Source organism: Hyaena hyaena, unplaced genomic scaffold, assembly GCF_003009895.1.
Source record: "Hyaena hyaena isolate Hyena2069 unplaced genomic scaffold, ASM300989v1 scaffold_992, whole genome shotgun sequence".
NCBI classification, from domain to species: domain Eukaryota; kingdom Metazoa; phylum Chordata; class Mammalia; order Carnivora; family Hyaenidae; genus Hyaena; species Hyaena hyaena.
In genome coordinates, this window is record NW_024081625.1 from 646048 (window position 1) to 665258 (window position 19211).

A 19211-nucleotide genomic window follows, 5' to 3' on the forward strand; every position below is an offset into this window, starting at 1 on the left:
ACATCAAATCTTCCAGGCGTCTGACAACCTTTACTTGGTGCAGATCCATCAACCACATAAAGCAGGACAACTAATTCAGTTACCTTACAGTACGTTACTCTGTTGAAAAATCTTGGAGGTTCTAAGAGCACTATGTTGAAATTTCCTTTTGATGTAAAATCCACATAAGATTAGCTATTTTAAAGCATAAAATCCCGTGGCGTTGAGGAGGTTCAGTGTTGTGCTGTCACTGCCTCAGTCCAGTTCCAAAACATGTCATCACCCTCAAAGAAAACCCGGGGCCATTGAACGGTCGCTCCCCACTCCCCGCGCACCCCAGTCCCCGGGAGCCGCCTGTCTGCTCTGTGTCTCTGGATCTGCCCATCTGGATACTTCATACAAGTGGAATCACACAACATACAACATACGGCCTCTCTCGTCTGACTTCTTTTACTTGGTGTAATGCTTCCAAGGCTCATCCACATCGTAGCATGTATCGGTACTTTGTTCCTTTCTGTGGCTGGAGCTCATTGTATTTGTACACCAAATTTTATTTTACAACCATGACGGAATTTTAAAATGCAGCACGGATGGCGATGTACACGATACAGATGTCATGAGCATTGCTAGGGATGTGGCAGGTGGGGGACAGATGTCTGTCTCCAGTTTAGTTTCTGAGGGAGTCCTGGGCTTTGTCCACCCTCCCCTGGGAGCCCATCACCTTCAAAACAGGTGCTGCTTTACCTTTTGTCAGCTTACTGTCAAAGCATAGGCAGCCAGCCCTAATTTGGCTAAATTTTATCTTAACCGGAAAACATAACCTCAAGTTTTTTGTCTATTTATTTTTCTCAGTGGCTCGATTTCAGGAAATAGCATACAGAGTGTACATTTTGTATATTCCCTTAGAGTCTAGATCAGGATTGGAAACCACAGCCCACAGGCATATTGCCAGTGTGTAAATAAAGTTCTATTAGTGCACAACATGTCCATCATCCACACCCAGCAGAGCAGAGTAACTGCAGCAGAGACCCGTGGCCCCTGATGTAGCTCCCTGGGCCTTGTAACCTGAGTTTCACCTTCCCTTACCCTCTGAGGAACCAATAGATAGGCTCCAGTGGTGTGTGAAAACCCCGAAATTTTCTGCAAAACCACATGCTTTGCTGGAGAGACAACCTGTGATGTTCACCAGATTCCAGAATGGACCCCAGACCCCAATCATCAGCAGTCATTGTTCTAAGTAGACAAAAGGCCAACGCCCCATGTTACAGTAGATCAGCAGTTCTCAGACTTACTAGTTCCCATCCCCTGTGCGCTTTAAAAAATTGGGGCGCCTGGGCGGCTCAATCGGTTGAGCATCCACCTTCGGCTCAGGTCATGATCCCATAGTTCATGAGTTTGAGCCCCGCGTCGGGCTGTCTGCTGTCAGCAAGGAGTCTGCTTTGGATCCTCTGTCCATACCCACCCCTCTCTGGCCCCTTCCCCCCTGGTGCTCTGTGTGTGTCTCTCTCTGTGTGTCTCAAAAATAAACATTAAAAAAAATTTCCTGGAGCCCCAGAGAGCTTTTGTTTATGTGAGTTGTAGCCACCAGTATTTGCTGTATTAGAAATCACGATGAAAAGTTTAAAAATATTTGTATATTTTAAAATAACGGGCGCCTGGGTGGCTTAGTCGGTTAAGCGTCCGACTTTCGCTTAGGTCATGATCTCGCAGTTCGTGGGTTCGAGCCCCGCGTCGGGCTCTGTGCTGACTGCCAGCTCAGAGCCTGGAGCCTGCTTCGGATTCTGTGTCTCCCTCTCTCTCTGACCCTCCCCTGCTCATGCTGTCTCTCTCTCTCTCTCTCCTAGGAATAAATAAAACATTAAAATAAATAAATAAATAAAAATAAAATAAAATAACAATAATCAACCTATTGCATATTTATGCTACACTTGTGCAAAGATCGCAAGTCGTGTGGCCTCTGCTTCACCCCAGTGAGAGTGAGAGAAGCAGATAATGGCGTGGGGTTGTTGTGGGTAGTTTTGTCCTGGTGGAGCCGCTGTGCGGTCTGGGGACCCTGGGCTGCCCCGACTGGATCTGGGGGGCAGTGTGTTTGAACCGGGTCGCGTCCTGCTGCTGAACTGCGCTCTGCTCTGCTGGCTTGAGCACGCAGCGAGGGAGGCCAGACAGCTCTGGCCACGCGCTGCTTGCCCTTGGCGTTGGGGGAGGAGTTGGTCTGGTGCAGAGGGCACACGCTGCAGTTACCCTTTCGTGAGCTGCCACAGGGCCACTCTTTGGGGTTTCAGTGCCAGGAGGAGCCGGGCCGCTGCTGGGCCACTGGTAGGTTTTTAAATCTTACGAAAACAGATTTCCTAACTAATCCTGTTGTCGTCTGTGGTTTGGCAGCCGGGAGGCCCAGAGCCGAATTTCAGCCTGCTTCCAGCTCTCGTGTCTGGTGTGCACGTCTGCATCTCCTCGCTGACTGTCCTTTTCTCCTCAGGTGCCCAGCTACATGTTGTATCCCACTTACGGGTTTCCATGAGGTTTAACTTCTTCTGTGTGTTTTTATAAACTGTCTCATCTTTTGCAGAAGATAGAGTATCAGCCCTTTTACATGAAACTCTTCCCCTTCTGTTACTTTGTAAAGCATTTGTGTAAAGCGTTAGCGTCTCGTAGATTGTAATCTGTGTTGGTTTACAGAAAGCAGCGATTCACTTTCATTTCTGATGTCCTCTTCATCAGGTTACCTTAGATGAGTAGAAATTTAGCCATCGCCTGTCTGGAAGCGCTAGATGCTATTTGGTTTCCCTTCGTACTATATATAGTGCAGTTACTCACTGGGTTGTTATTTACTGCCTGCCCAGCCTCTGCCCTGTGTTCCCATTTTATTTCTGGCTCAGGTACACAGATATGCTTGTGATTCATGTCATTTCATTTAGTCATAATGGGCTTTTTGCGGCTGCCTTTAGAACTTTTGTAAGTTATGCCTAACGCTATTCTTAGTTACCTGTATATATTTCTATCAGTGTGTTTCTGCTGATTTTCAACTGGGAAAAACCTAAAACAATGATGTTTCCAAACTGTGCAGCCCTCATTAGAGCCTGAACTTATTGGGGCTAACGAGGACCCCACATGCGGGCCACTGTGATGCGGTCATGCCCGAGGTCAGATACCCAGCCTCATTTCGGCAGAGGGCCACAAGTGTGGAAAAGAGGCATTTTCCTGAGCCTCGGGAAAAATAAAGGGTTTATGCAAATTAAAGTGGTTAAAGATTAAAATGTATTTTGTGTAAAACACTGGTTTTCACAGTCGCTTGAAGGTTACACTTTGCATGTTTGTCACCAGATAGATGCGGCCATCCCGGTTTTCGGGGGACAGTGACCTCTTCCTGACCGAAGAGGGGTGTGAGGCTGCGGTCCAGGGCCTACAGAGAAGCTGCGCCAGGAGGAGCCCCGCGGCCCGGGGACGGTGCTGGCGGCCACCGTGGGAAACTGAAGCCGAGCTGTGGGCCGGCCGCCCGGCCTTCCTGCCGCCTTTGCCTCCCAGGCCGTACACTTAAGCCGTCTCTGAAGGCCAAGTCCCCCGCCTGTGGCATTTCGTCAGGCCGGCCGGGGCGGTGCCGTGTGCTGCAGAGCGCAGGCCGAGCCCCTGCTGCCCCGCAGGCCGCATGAGGAGCGCGGTGGACAGGAGGAAGCTGGAGCAGCTGTACGCCCGGTACAGAGGTAAGAGTGGCCGCAGGCCCGCCTCCGACCCTGCGGGCGCAGGACCCTTGCTGCCTGAGCTCCTGACGCCCCGCCGCGGGGGCCCCTGCGCCCCACGGGAACCCGGCCGGGTGGCCGACAGGCTCCAGGGGCAGCTCCTGGCAAAGAGGCTTTGTGTTACAGGTTGGGGACGGTGGTGTGTTAGGGACACCAGCACTTAGAGTGGCACCTCTGTGCAGGTTCGGTCACGCTGCAGAAGGCTGGTGACAAGTCTATGCACGTCCCGACGGCCCAGCAGCCTTCCAGATTCCATATAGGGTGTCAGGTCCGTGCTGTCGTCTCAGAGGCAGCCACTAGTCAGGAGTTGACGTACTTTTCCTTTCTAGCAGTTTCTAAGGTTAATCATGCATTTCCAGAACTTAAAAACACACACACACAAAACACTTATTTAAACAAGTATTAACCTAGGGGCGCCTGGTGGCTCAGTTGGTTGGGCATCCAACTTCGGCTCAGCTCATGACCTCACAGTTCATGGGTTCGAGCCCCGCATCGGACTCTGTGCTGACAGCTCAAAGCCTGGATCCTGCTTCGGATTCTGTGTCTCCCTCTCTCTCTGACCCTCCCCCGCTCACGCTATCTCTTTCTCTCTCTCAAAAATAAAAACATTTAAAAATTTTTTTAAAAAAAGATCTGGAAACATTAAAAACTGCATTCTTTTTCTTTTTTTTAAATCCTGGCGCAGAAACAGACTCTGGGGTTGAAAAATCAGATTTGTATTTGAAAAATGAACATTGGCTGTAAAAGTGAGGTCATCATTTTGAAAAAGCCGCTACGCGCCCAAAGTAACTGGCCGAGCTGGCTGTGGGGCTCACCTCGTAGGCTTCTGTCCCGCCGCCTGTGAGCAGGCGCCGCCCTCTGAGGGTTATTCCGAGTCGAGACCTCACCCTCGTCGTTGACTCGCGCAGTTCTGGGCTTTTCGGGGAGACACATCTTTCGACCGCTGAGGGTCCCCGGGGAGCCGCGCAGTTCCGGGGCCGCTGACGGACAGGACAGACGGCGGCGTTAGGACTCACGTGCCCACGTGGGCAGGTCCTTCCAGAGTGACTTTGAAAGAGTCCGCGGTACCACCCGTACTGTGAGAGGGCGGCGCAGCCCAGTCCCCCTGTGCTCTCGCCCTGGGGACCCCTGGGGACCCGTGGCACTGGGAGCGTGGGCCGGGAAGGGGGTTGGGTGAGAACAGGGAGCCATCAGGACAGCTGCTCCCTCGTCCGTTTGGGAGAGCAGGGCAGGGAGGAAGCCTGGCCTCTGCTTGTTTGGTTCACAGCATACATTTTATTTTATTTATTTTATTTTTTGTTTTATTTTCTTTTTTTAAATTTACCTTTCATTTCAATAACAACATGTCCATAAAAATCTAATATATAGTACTGAAGTGACCAAAGTTGAATTTTGTATCATGAAGCACAAGTTTATCACACACACTTAATCTTCATTGGAGCAAAGAAGCCACAGATGTTCTCGTTGTACCTTCTAAACCAACAGAGTTAACACATACGGTGTGATAGCATCTGAGTGTACAAACACTCTACTGGAAATTAGTAGAGCTGGTTTGGTGAGGTCTTACTGAGATTTTTCTAGTAGATTTTACTAGATTTTCTGATGAAGGAATGCTAAGTTCCTTAATTTCATTTCGACACCAGAAATGGGGACAGAGGGAGTCCTGAATTTCTAAGCTGTTAAATGTAGATGCATGAACTAAAGGATTTTGAAAACTAAATACTGTATAGTAGCATTAAAATTATAGCAAATGAAATCACTTTAAAAAGAAAAACATCATATAGTTTCACTATTGCTTTGGCAGGATTGAGATAAAAATATAATATTAAAAAAAATTTTTTTTAGGGACGCCTGGTGGCTAAGTTGCTTGAGCAGCTGACTTCAGCTCAGGTCATGATCTTACAGATTGTTTGTTCGAGCCCCATGTGGGGCTCTGTGCTGACAGCTCAGAACCTGGAGCCTGCTTCCGATTCTGTGTCTCCCTCTCTCTCTCTCTGCCCCTTTCCTGCTGACTCTCTGCCTCTTTGTCTCAAAAACAAATAAATGTTAAAAAAAAATTTTTTAAATAAATAAATAAAATTAAACAAATTTGTTTTAGAGAGAGCATGAATGGGGGAGAGGGACAAAGGGAGAGAGAGAGAGAGAGAGGGAGAGAGAATCTTAAGCAGGACCCATGCTCAGTGCAGAGCCAGACGTGGGGCTCGATCCCACAACCCTGGGATTGTAGCAGGATTCTCACACAGAGTCATGACACTGAGGCTTTTCTTTCCAGGAAGCAGCTTTTTTCACGCCAGCACTGCTCAGTTGGGTTCATACCCATGTAGCCTTTTATTCATTTTCTACTCCTTTGTTTCCCATATATGGGTAACGTATAGACATACAATCTGATTGGGTAGTCTCATGTTACAGAGTCATGAGGGATGTCACGTATGCACATGACCAGGTTGCCTTCCCTTATCTTGAGGGTTTATTCTCACCACATTCCTTAGGGAGGGGACCGACCACAGGATCCTGACCTGAGCTGAAATCAGGAGTCAGATGCTCAAGTGACTGAGCCACCCCAGTTCCCCCAAAATTCGTAATATTGTAAGCGCTTTCCCAATGCAGTATTTTTTAAAATAAAGATTATTTATCTATTTGTTTTTGAGAGAGAGAGCATGAGCGGGTAAGGGTAAGAGAGAGAGGGGGAGAGAGGATTTGAAACAGCGAGCCTGATGGATGTGGAACTTGAACTCACAAACCATGAGATCATGACCTTAGCCAAAGTCAGATGCTCAACTAACTGAGCCACCCAGGTGCCCCAAGACTTTTTTTTAAGTAATCTCTGCACCCAACATGGGGGTCAAACTCAGGACCCTGAGATCAAAGAGTCACAGGCTTCCCCTACTGAGCCAGCCACCCCGCCGCGCAGTACTTTTTGTAGCAGTTTGCCTTTGGGCACACTAGAATTGCATCAACTTGAATTTTTATTTTCTTTATGGAAATTAATTTTTTTCTTAACTATGCCATCTTCTCAAAGAAGTTGCAGTTGTCTGTTTTTTTTCTTCTCTTAAACTCCAGCACCTTGATTTTTAAAATAGGGCTTTTTTCTGGATAAATTATCATTTGTTGCTATTTCATATACAGTAGAAAATTGTGGTCTATTGATGCTGTATTTGAAACATGCTTGTTAGAGCCATCTCGTAGAGCTATGATGCTAACCACCCATTTTCGTGTTATTTTTCAAAATAGCAGAACATTTTCTCTCTTGATTTTAACTGTAGACCCACAAGATGAAAATAAAATTGGAATTGATGGGATTCAACAGTTCTGTGATGACTTAAACCTGGATCCTGCCAGCATCAGCGTTTTGGTCATAGCGTGGAAATTCAGGGCAGCGACACAATGTGAATTTAGCAAAAAGGAATTTGTAGATGGCATGACAGAGCTTGGGTAAGTAAGATGGTCTCAGATTAAATTTTTGCAAAAAGGAAGCTGCTTTCAACATTATTTTTCAACAGCCTGTAAATATTAGTTTCAAATTCATTTACGTTCTGTGTATATCTTACACATTTCTTATTCTATTTATTTATTTTTAATTTATTTCTGAAAGAGAGAGACAGCACGAGCAGGGGAAGGTCAGAGAGAGAGGGAGACACAGAATCCAAAACAGGCTCCAGGCTCTGAGCTGTCAGCACAGAGCCCGACGTAGGGCTCGAACCCACAAACCGTGAGATCATGACCAGAGCCACAGTCAGACGCTTAACCGACTGAGCCACCCGGGAGCCCCAATCTTACACATTTCTTGCACATCTGCTCTATTAAGCCTTTAGTTTCCTTTTAAACTGTAGTAAAGTTTTATTTAATATTTTTGTTCAGATTAATCCCTTTTGTAACTTTTTTTTTTTTTTAATTTTTATCCTTCCAGTTTTGAATTATCAAAGTAACTATCAAGGTGTTTTTGTTTGTTTTCAGCCATTGAATTTATTTCTTAATATTGTACACTAATTGTATAATCTGTTGTGTTTATATTAAACATCAATAAATTATTATTTTGCTTTTTGCTTGTAACATTTCTCTGTTCTACCTACGGGGTTGAGATAAAAGCTTCATTAATAACTTAAGATAGTTCTCACTTATCAGATAAGTCAGACAATTAAGTGAAAGCACATAACATAAATATCTTTTAATCATTAGGCTTATTGAGCTATTTCATGGGGTGGTATGAAGGCCAACGTGCTTGACTTGCTGATATTTTGACATTTTAGTGTTGACAACTTAAGCTGCCTTATTTTTAGTTCCTGAAGGAGCTTGACAGCCCAAGGTGAACATGTTCGTAAGGCGCGTACTTACCGCGTCCCTGAGGAGAAATAGAGCGTTTGATCATAAGGTGCATGCTTACAGCTATCCCCGGGGCCCCGGGAAAATGGAACATTTGTGTTTTCCACTAAGCTGATGAATCTGTTACATTTATCAGCCTGCTCTGTCTAGCGATAAGCTCTACAAGATTTACCCTGTTGCTGGTGGTTGTGTAAAAGCCAACGGAAGACATCACTGGGACACTGGTGTGACAGCATGTCACTTCATGTTCTGTGCACTCAGGAGGCCGGGTGAGCTGCAGGGAGTATAGGGTGGAGGACCGTTCTCTTGCCATTGTACCGCACGCCATCCCGTCTGCTAAAACCTCCCTCGAATGGGATATTTTGGAAATAAGTGCTTCTTAATTGAAACACTTGATCTTGGTATTTCTTAGGCATTATCTAGAAATGTGTAAAATTTTAAAATTCCTGTTTATTATCCTAATAAGTGTTATAACTTAAAGAACATATTTTAAAAATTTTGAGTGTGAATCTTCCCAAAATGAGTTAGATAAATTCATGCCTCCTTACGTGGTGGATACAGGGTGTAACTTGAGATTATAAGTCAGAGCAGGCTGATGGTGCCACTCGTCACCCTCCACAGGGCAGTTAACGAGGGAAGCGCTGGGTAAGTGCTCAGTGCTGTCTGCGAAGTGCAGTATCAGTGATGTGACAGTCAGCTGTACCACAGAGGTGACCTTGGAGCTTTTAGGGATGGAAAAGGCGGTTTTAGTCTGAACAGCACTAAGCTTTAAAAAGCACTTTGGCTTTTGTGTCTGCTCTATTACTATTTTCCACACTTTTTCCTGGCTATTAACTCTCAATGGTGGTTGGAATACTTGCCTCTAAGCATTAACCCTGCAGCCTTTCATCGGGGGCTGGATGCTTTGTAAATGAACTTCGTGAACATTATGAAATGCCTTGACATCTTTGTAAAAACAAGAAATGGGCCATACTGTGAATCTGTTTATAGACTGTCATATTTTATGGGTCTGTTTATCTTTAACCCTGAAGCACATAGTGTTGATTATTGTAGCATTAGGTAAGTCTTGAGATGAAGTGGTAAAATCTCACTTTTTCATCCGTCTCAAGATTGTTGGCCCATTTTTATTATGTCCATGCGGAAAGAAGAGTCTGTTCAATGACTGATGCTCAGCCAGAGACCACGCCACACTGGTGCCCACATGAGGCCACAGGCCACATCTCAAGATGCATGGGGGCTTCCATTCCGGTACAGGAAACTTAGAACTGTAAAGTTCTAGACAAAACATGGGAGAAGTTCTTTATTAAGACCCAGATTAAGAGATATATTTTAGAGAAGATGTAAAAAGCACTATCCATAAAGGAGGGAAAAAAACCTGATGAATTGGACTTCATCCAATTTAAGAGCTCTGCTAAACAAAAGATAGTGTTAAAAAGGCAAAACAGTGGGAGAAATGCTTTCTTTGTGTATGTTACAGATAAAATGGTAGAGGACGTGATTTATGTGTAATTCCTAAATAATGGAGCAAGAATAAAGTAATAAAAACTCAATCCAAAAGAATGGAAAAAAAGAACACAAGGAAAATTACTTAATGCAGGACAGATAGCAAGCATGTGATAAAATGGAGGATTTAAAGCCAAATGTGTCAGCATTTACATAATTAATGTAAGTGAACTAAATATTGGATGGATTTTAGAACATCAGTGCAACCATTGTGTATTCTGTTTACAGTAGATATGATTAGAACATAAGGGCACAGAAAGATTTGAGGGATAGAAGTTGATGTAATTTGCAAACATTAACCAAAAAAAAGTTGGTGTGGATATGTTAATGTTAAAATCAGCTTTAAGGCAAAAAATAATTCTAGAGATAATGAAGGACGTTTCATAATGAGAAAAGGGTTTATTTTACATGGAAGACAATAGATTATTTAAAGCAAAAATAAACACTCAAAGAGAAATATATCAATCTATAATCACAGTGGGGAATTTTCACACACATCTTACCAGATGAAAAATCAGCAAGGAAATAGGACATTTGGACAACACAACAAGTGGCCTAATGGACATATTTAGAACTTACCCTTTGATGTTGAAGAATACATACTCTTTTCATAAGACAAGTAGAATATTTATAAGTATTGACCATAAACTGAGACATAAAATAAGTTGCAACAGATTTCAAAGGATTGAAATGACAGAGTGTATTTTCAGACCATAACAAAAGTAAGGTAGAAATATAACAGAAAGATAATAGGTTGAAATATGTGTGGATATAACTTGTGGGGTTAGAGAGAAGCTACAATGGAAATTAGAAAATATTTTGAATGATGAGTAAAACACTACATATGAAAACTTGCAGGATTCAGCTTCTTAAATGCATATTTTAGAAAGAAGGAAGAGTTAAAAATCAGTAAGCAAAGTATACATCTCAAAAAGTAAAAAAAGGAAACTAAACTCAAAGAATGTAGAGAGAAGGAATCATTATTTTAAACAGGTAGTAATTTCAGGAAATCAAAAAGTTGTCAATAGAAAGGATCCAGAAAGCCAGACCTTGCTGTTTGAAAAGACTTATAAAAGCAGTAACAAATAACCAATATGGCACGAAAAGAGAGGCATCACTATAGACCCTATAGATGTTAAAGAGTGTATTGTGAACAACTTTATCCTGGTAAATATGAAAGAAAACCTGGATGCAAAAGAAAAAACTCTCTTAAAAATATGACTTACTGAAACGGACACATAAATAGTTCTATAACTCTTAAAGAACTTGAACTCATAATTTTAAATATTTTCAAAAGGAAAACTCTTCGCCAGGATCGGTGAACCAGCACATCCTACAAAACATTTAATAAGGAGAATAGCACCAACTTTACACAACCTCTTTAGAGAATCATACAGGAAGAAACACTTTCCAATTTGTTTTGAGGCCAGCACAACCTGGACAACCTTGCTGAATCAAGCACAAAAGGATATTTTGAGAATGAAAAATTATTGTCCATTCTCAGTCATAGGAATCCAAAGATGCATAACATGCAAAAATCTTTGATTATTAGCCAACTAAATTCAGCCCCCAAAACAAATCAACGAAAAAAAAAAAAAACAGAATAATTTATCATGACAGAGTTTGTCATAGTCCAGGATTGTGAGATTTAACATTACAAAGTCAGTCAATGTAATTTATCACAGTAACAACAGAAAAGGGGGGATTATCTCAATGCTTAAAATTGCTTTGATAAGGTGCACCTAGGTGGCTCAGTTCATTAAACGTCCAGGTCTTGATTTCTGCTCAGGTCATGATTTTGCTTTTGGGAGATTGAGCCCCACATCAGGCTCCACTCTGAGCGTGGAACCTGCTTGGAATTCTCACTCTCGCTCTCTCGCTCTCTTGATCTCTCTTGCTCTCTCTCTTCCCCTTTCCTATTTGTGCATGCACTCTCTCAAAATAAATGAATAAACATTTTTGAAAATCATTAAAAAATAGGTTTGATAAAGTCCAATTTCATTCAAGGGCGCCTGGGTGGCTCAGTCGGTTAAATGTCTGACTCTCGATTTAGGCTCAGGTCATGATCTTGCAGTTTGTGAGTTCTAGCCCTGTGTCAGGCTCTGTGCTGACAATGTGGAGCCTGCCTGGGATTCTCTGTCTCCCTCTCTCTCTGCCCCTCCCCTGCTTGCACTTTTTCTTTCTCTCTCAAAATAAATAAGCATTTAAAAAAAGTTCAATTCCAGGGGCCCTTGGATGGCTCAGTCAGTTAAGCATCCAACTTTGGCTCAGGTCCAGATCTCACAGTTTGTGAGTTTAAGCCCCATGTCGGGCTCTGTGCTGACAGGTCAGAGCCTGGAGCCTGCTTTGGGTTCTGTGTCTATCTCTCTAAAAAATAAACATTAAAATAAACTCAATTCTATTCATAGTTTTTTGAAAAAGAGCTTACAGCAAACCAAGAACAGAAGAGACAGTATTTAATCTGACCCCCCTTTCTGCCAAATCCTAGAGGAAATACTATACTTGACTGGAACATGAATGCCTACTTTTATTAAGCATTGAACAGGTGGTGGTGGCTAGTCTGATCCACAGGTGAAATACTAGAATCAATACTTGAGTTTAGCCAGACTGTAGGACCCAAAATCAGCAAACAAAAATCAATCTTATTTTAGAATACTGATGCAACAAAGCAACAAAACAAATTTTAAAAATATGTCATTTTCAATAGTATCAATAACAATAAACACCTAGAATAAAACTATTTAAAGATGTGTGTTACCTCACAGAGAAAAGAAGGAGAGGCAAGAAGCCTGAGTCAATAGGGACATAAACCTCATTCATAGTTTGGAACAGTCAGTATTTTATCCCTAAATTTATCTACACATTTAATGTGATCTCAGTCAAAACCCCAGTCAGTAGTTTTATATGTGTGTAATTTGACAAATGCATTTAAAATTATATGAAAATGCACAGTCAAGAACAGCCAAAAGTTCTTAAAAAGCAAGAGGGGAAGATTTGCTCTCTCAAATAATTAGGACTTTCCAAGCTACAGCAATTCAGACTACGTGGCACTCTTACTGAGATAAGTAGACCAGTGGGACAGTGGGGAGCCAAGAAGCAAATCCACATGTACAGGTACATTTCATTTATGGCAAAGGCAGCACTTCAGAGAAGTGAAGAAAGGACATCTTTTCATTAAATGGCTCTGGGAGTATTGGCTGGTCACCTGGAGAAGAACTTACCTTGACCCCTACCTCACAACGTACATAAAAAAAATCTATCAGTTCCAAGTGCATTGTAGATGTCACTGTGAAAGGCTAACGGCAAAAGCCAGAAGCCTCTAGAAAAATCATGTAGGAGAATATCTTTATGACCATGCAGTGATGGAATTTGAACACATTAAAAAAAAAAAATCTGGGGCACCTGGATGGCTCAGTCAGTTAAGCCTCGACTTTGGCTCAGGTCATGATCTCACCGTTCATGGGTTCGAGCCTTGCATCGGACTCTGTGCTGACATCTTGGAGCCTAGCGCCTGCTTCAGATTCTGTGTGTGTGTGTGTCTCTCTCTCTGCCCTTCCCCTGCTTGTGCAGTGTCTCTCTAAAAATAACTAAACATTAAATTAAAAAAAAAAAAACACTGAAGAAGACAGGCAGTGTATTATACTAAAAATAATAACTTTTGATCATCAAGAAATACCACCAACAAAACGAAAATGCCGTCCACATTGGGGTGAGAGTACTTTAAAAAATGCTTAGCTGACCAAGGTTTATGTCCTTCACATATAAAAGAAAGCCTGAAAAACATTAAGAAACATTACCTAACTGAAAACGGACAGGAGAATCGAAGAGGTGCTTCACAAAAGAAGATTTCCAAATAGCCAGTAAAATACAAGGTGTCCAATCTGGTTGATTGAGGAAGCACAGGTTAAAATGACAATGAACTTCACCTGTGGAATGGCTACACTAAGACACAGTTGCACATATCAGGGAACACGGGAGCAACGGGAGCTGGCGCACACTGCCAGCGGGGGTGGGAAGTGGGGCGGTCTCCTTGGAAACAGTTTGGCATCACAGCGCTGGAGATTCACGGGCCCTGGGACCCAGCGGGCCCACTCCGACTTGTGCCTCACCGAACACATTGACGTGTGTGCCCGATACATGCATAGAAATGCTCTCAACCACCTTCGTTACCGGAAAACTAGACACAGCCAGGGTATTTATCGCTGGTAGAACATATAAATATACAGTATGAATATAGTAGAATGCTACACGGAAATGAAAATGACTCTGTGAGCTACACGTTGGCACGAGTGAACCTGACGGACACACGGTGAGTTCCCATTTATAAAGTTCAAAGATGGGGCCAATGGGCGTCAGGGAGTGCTTGCGTGGAGCGACACGGGCACAGAGGGGCACGGACTGGCCCCGTAGAGGAGAGGCCTGAGGTGGGGAGCGCGCCAGCCTTGGCGTGGGTCCCTGGAGCTGTACGCCTCGCCTCGGAGTCCCCACGCTTGTGGCCGCTGAGGCGGGGCTTCCCGGGCTTTCGCCCGCGCTCTGCTCGACGCGCACGTTGGTGAAGCAATGGCTCTCGTGCTTGCCGGGTAGTCAAAGTAAAAAAGACAAATTTTGTGTTTTGCCATTCCAGATGTCTGCCTTAAAGGTTTTTAGATATTCTTAAAGGATGTTGACTTTTCGGGGGAAAATCCAATTTTATTATTTTATTTTCAATAAATGTATGTTTTAAATCCCAGTATAACTCATGTAATACTGTATTAGGGTCAGGGGTACCTTAGCGATTCTGTGCGTTCCGCCGTGCTCACCACAGTGGGTGCGCCCCATCACTTCGCCTGTTTGCCCGTCCCCGCGCCCGGGAAGCCCCAGTTTCAAACAGCGGAGTTGTGTTTCGTCCCACGTGGGCGAGCCGGGGCCCCTGTAAGGACGCGGCCCCAGGGTCAGGAGCTGTGGCTGCAGCTCTTTCTTCCTCTCGCAGGACAGTGCAGGGCGGCAGTGGTGCGGGAGGCAGGGGGGTGCTGGCCCCCGGGGCCGCTGAGGAGGTGGGGTCTTGCCGACTTCTCCCTGCATCTTCCCAGGGCCTCAGCCTGTGTGTGGGTGAAGCTGCTCATTAGACTGAGTCCGAGATCCTCCAGAGCCAGGCAAGCAGTTTTGGGTTTTGTTTCTTCCTTTTAATGCCTGCTTAGTTAGATAGAACTCGTGTGTCATGGGACCCGGCCACGGAAAGTCCACGAGTCAGTGGTTTTGGCGTCTTCACGGCGCCGTGCAGCCACCGCCTTGGTCTGTTCCGGAGCACCGGAGTCCTTTTAGCTGCGGAAGGGGGCCCGCAGGCCATGGGGGGCGGCCAGGCCGGGGAGGCGCCGTCCCACCACAACAGCCCTGTCTCTCGGCAGGTGTGACAGCACGGAGAAGCTGAGGGCCCTTGTGCCGAGGCTGGAGCAGGAACTCATGGACACGGCGAAGTTTAAGGATTTTTATCAGTTTACCTTCACCTTTGCTAAGAACCCCGGGCAGAAAGGTTTAGGTGAGTATAAAACCCAGATTGATAAGAAGCCACATCTTCATGAGACTAACAGTGAGCAGGACCCACCGGGTGTCATTCCTGCCGCTACAGCGTCCCCATGTCTGTCCACTGGGCGCGCCACGCACACATGGGCCAGCTAGTACCACCTCGCACTTGCACCCTCAGCCCCTAGTCACTCTCCCCTTTTGCCTTAGATATTTAAACTTCAGAATGTAAACTACTTTGCAAATGCTCCATGCTCTGTCATATTGAAAGCAGGTGACTAATGGGTTAGAGAAGTCAGCAACTGATACCAATAGTCAGGATGTTTGTTATCAGCCAGGTGTGTTATCAGCAGACGGTATTGTGGGGACCGGCCAGGGGACACTAATCCTGTCCTGGTCTGGAGATTTAAAATTAACTTACTAGAAAACAATTCTGATGTGCCTTGGGTTACATTTTAGTATTTCTTTTAGAGTTGTATAATTTTGCTATAATATAAATCTGTTTGGAAAATTTGGAAAATCCTTAAATTTTCAGTGTGAGTTTTGGCTGAGGGTTTTATCATACTTATTTTCATTTCTTTTTCGACCTAAGTGCTATAGAATTTATTTCTGTTTAACGTTACAGACATGTTTAGTTCAATAAGCTGTCTTACAAGTCTGGAGGGGGACTTAGTGGTCTTTAGGGATTAAACAAGTGTATGTTTTGAAGAAAAGTTCTTACACATAAAAGCAGTATTAGAAAATAACCAATTTTAGGTAGGAAACCAAAAGGGACTTGAAAATCCACAGATAGAAAAATCCACTGCAAACAATTGATTTCAGGGCCTGATTTCACTCGCATGTGTCTATAGGTGCGTGTGACCAGTAGATATTCTTTTCCCGTCAGGAGCGGGGGTGGGGGTGGGGGCTGGGCTCTCCCCTGGAAGGTGGGGGGGGGACTCTCTCTTGGCAGGTGGGGGGGGGAGGGGAGGCTGGGCCCTCCCTTGGAAGGTGGGGGGAGGGGGGACTGTGCTCTCCCATGGTGGGGTGGGGAGCAGGGGCTGGGTTTTTCCGTGGGAGGGAGGGTGAGGGGGCTGGGCCCACCTGTGTCTGGGGTGGAAGGGGGTTGGGGGCTGGGCTCTCCTGTGGTGGGGAGGTTGGGGGCTGTGCCCTCCTGTCCCGGGGTGGGGGGTGGGGGCCGTCTTTCATAAGCACTGTTCTTGTTCCCACGGCAGAGACGGATTTCTCCTTTTTCCTTGTTTCTCTCCAGCGCTGTTCGTTTTTACTGTTGCGCTGCGATGAGTCTCTCGTCAGAGTCCCTCTCTCCAGGCTAGTCAGCTTTGTGAACAGGTTCTCGCCCCGCGTGCCACCTCTCAGATTATGCACCTGCCGCCCGGGGAGCTGAGAAAGGGCCTCTGCCTGAGTCCCGCTCAGGAGCTTGAACAGCCCTGCCTGAACTTGGGGAGGTGGCAGTGCGGGAGCCGCCGGGAAGCTTAGGGATGTATTTTCTCCTGTTGCAGGAAGCGGGTGAGCAGACAGGCCTGCCGTCGTGCAAAGGTGCAGCGGCAGGGAGGCTTTGCACGGTCCCTGCCTTGTCGCGGGTCGGAGAGCCGAGGCCACGGGAAAAAAGATGGCCTGATGTGTTTGTCAGGGAAACGGCCGCTTTCCCGGTGGGCCTGCCGTCAGTGAAGGGTCCTGCCGCCTACGCAGGAGTTGGTTAGGGACCGCGGAGCACAGGCGGTGGAAGAGCGAGTGGACGCCGGGCCTGCTGGGTTGTGTCTGTCCTCACCCGCTGTGCACGGTCAGCCAACTGGGGGAGGAGGGTCGAGGTGGCCTCCACGCCAGCCCTGAGCCACCCTGGGCATTGTGGGCATTTTGGGCACGTCAGGCCATGATTCCTGCCTGGGGACGAGCTTGCCGGGTGTCCCCACAGGGCTGAGGTACTGGCAGCGGGGCCCTGGCTGCATTACAATTTTAGGTGATTCTGGTGGTGTCGGTGCAGAGTGGAGAGCCGCGGAAAATCAGAGCGCTTACGGCGTCGCCGAGCGGTGAGGGGTAGAGCGGCGGTGCAGGGACAGCAGGTCACGGACACGACAGTGACTCCCCTCCCCCACCCCCTACCCCTACCCAGACGTCCAGATGCAAGGCTGGCCTCCTCGCCCACTGTCGATCTTGCCGTAGGCAGCTGCTCTTATCTTTATCTCATGGCCAGAAAGGGTGGAAACTAGCGTTTCGTAAGCACCTGCGATGTGGCACACAGGTGTCTTCGTCTGCCCACACGTGGCCTTGCCTACATCTTATAAACGGAAACAAGCTGAGGCATGGTGTCAGAGGCGTGCAGACAGGCCATGACCGAAGGTTTGGAGCCCCTCCTCTCCTGTGCCGTGTGTTCACACCTCCTGGCATTCACACCTCCCAGTGGGCTGCCTGACTGGGCAGAGAGCCCCTGGGTGGGGGGTGATGCCCTCACTCCCGTGGACCCGCACAGGGCAAGGTCGGCCTAGCTGCAGAGGATCAAGTCCGTCTGGGTTCTGCTGTCCCCTCCTGGTTGCCCTCCTTGCCTCGGCCCTGCCCTGTTCTGTGGCCCTGCCCTGTTCCGTGGCCCTGGCCTGTTCCGTGGCCCTGCCCTGTTCCATGGCCCTGGCCTGTTCTGTGGCCCTGGCCACCTGACCACACTTTCAACCTCGGCTCTGTTTCCATCTGATCTACTGCAGCCCACAGACGCTTTTGCTTCAGGAATCTACATATATCGGGAGGAATTCCACCGTAGCTGCCATTTCCCCTGGGGGGGGGTGCTGCGGGGAGGGGTGCAGAAGGGCTGCTGCCGAGGTGTGCAGTGGCCCTCAGAGGGACAAGCCTGTGGGAGGGCAGGGGGTGCCAGCCTCTCGTTTGTTTCACAGTATAAGTGGTGTTTTTATTTTAATTCGGTTAAGACCCCCGAGAAAAATGTATAACACGGTATTAGCCCTGTGACACCCTGTACGGTGGCGGATCAGAGGTACCAGGGCCCACAGAGGGCCTGGACCGCACCTGGTGACGTGTGCCTCGGGGTCCCGGTCTTCAGGGAGACCGTCACTGGTGAGGGCTGAGCCTCTGGCTGTGCTCGGTTTGGGACACTAGCCAAGGTCCCTGCGCTCACTGCCGCCTCCATCAACCTGAGGGCGGTGTGAGGCGTCCCTCCAGCCCTGTCCTTCCTTTCCATGTGTTACGAGGTGCTGCCTCGCTACCCAGGAGGCAGTTCGGCTCCAGCAGGATGAACGCTTCTGTGCCTCTATCGGTGTCCGGATAACACGCCGTCTCCCCACCGTCCTTAGGAAAGGATCCATTAGCGTTTCTTTCTTTCGTGTCATTGTGAACCCCTGGACCGAATCACATGTGAAGGCTCCAGTGGACTGCAATTCTGAGCCTTTTGAAGTTTGGGGATAATGATCCCACCTGTGGCCAGGGGAGCCTCTTTCAGTCAGCGTCCATGTCCCTTTGACGTGAGCCAGGAGTGCTTGGCTATTGCCTCCCCGATGCCAGGACACACTGCACGTGACCTACCCCAGTCCCAGGGCCGCACACTTGTCCGGGAGCCCTAGTTTCTTGTCCTGCAGAAAGCCATTTCAGGACCATGACCAGTCAGTAGCAGTGCTCATTCATACTGACGTGGCCACTGTTTCTAGATTGTTCAGGAACACAGCTTAGTGCTTCTCAAATTTCAGACTGCACGATCTTCACTTCTTCTGTAAGACAACCTGATTTCCTTTCTTGTGGCAGCAGTATAAGTCCTGAGAATCTCTGGAAGGTTCTGTACTCTGCCAGAACAGTACCCTGCGTGTGTGCCGAGCACTGATACTGGGTGCCGCTGGACGGGGAGCAGGGTGGCCTCCCTCCCCATGCGCCCGCAGGGAACCCCCACCCTGCCTGCTGGAGCCAGTCTCATGGGCACAAGGTCCTAACTGTGCCCTCCCGCTTTTCTTCCGGCCTCAACCATTGTTGAATCAGCATCTGAGGATCGTCCTGCCCTGGACGCCCTCAGGAGCCCTTTCCTCTCTCCCTGCAGCCCAGTGATGGTCACTGGCGATGCCTGGGACCTTGGGGAGAAGAGCTCATCCGCATCTGGGACAGGGTCTGTGGCCTCTGGCCCACCCTGTGGTCCCCCTTCCTCCGCCAGAGGGGACATGGGTCCCAGGTGACTCTCCTCTTTATCTAAGA

At 47.0% G+C, this 19211-nt stretch overlaps 1 protein-coding gene across 5 annotated transcripts in view; it reads left to right on the forward strand.

Annotated features, from left to right (window-relative positions):
- The window catches only part of DCUN1D2 (defective in cullin neddylation 1 domain containing 2), a 31477-nt gene that overhangs the window by 3709 nt on the left and 8557 nt on the right, over nucleotides 1-19211 (forward strand). For 4 of the 5 annotated variants that reach the window (XM_039221623.1, XM_039221627.1, XM_039221625.1 and 1 more), the window contains 3 exons: nucleotides 3301-3677; nucleotides 6977-7145; nucleotides 14921-15051. In XM_039221623.1, the coding sequence (XP_039077554.1) occupies nucleotides 3623-3677; nucleotides 6977-7145; nucleotides 14921-15051 (355 nt within the window). In that variant the 5' untranslated portion in view covers nucleotides 3301-3622. Of the gene's footprint in view, nucleotides 1-1880; nucleotides 2296-3300; nucleotides 3678-6976; nucleotides 7146-14920; nucleotides 15052-19211 lie in introns of those variants that run through there. The other variant, XM_039221624.1, reaches the window with a different exon arrangement.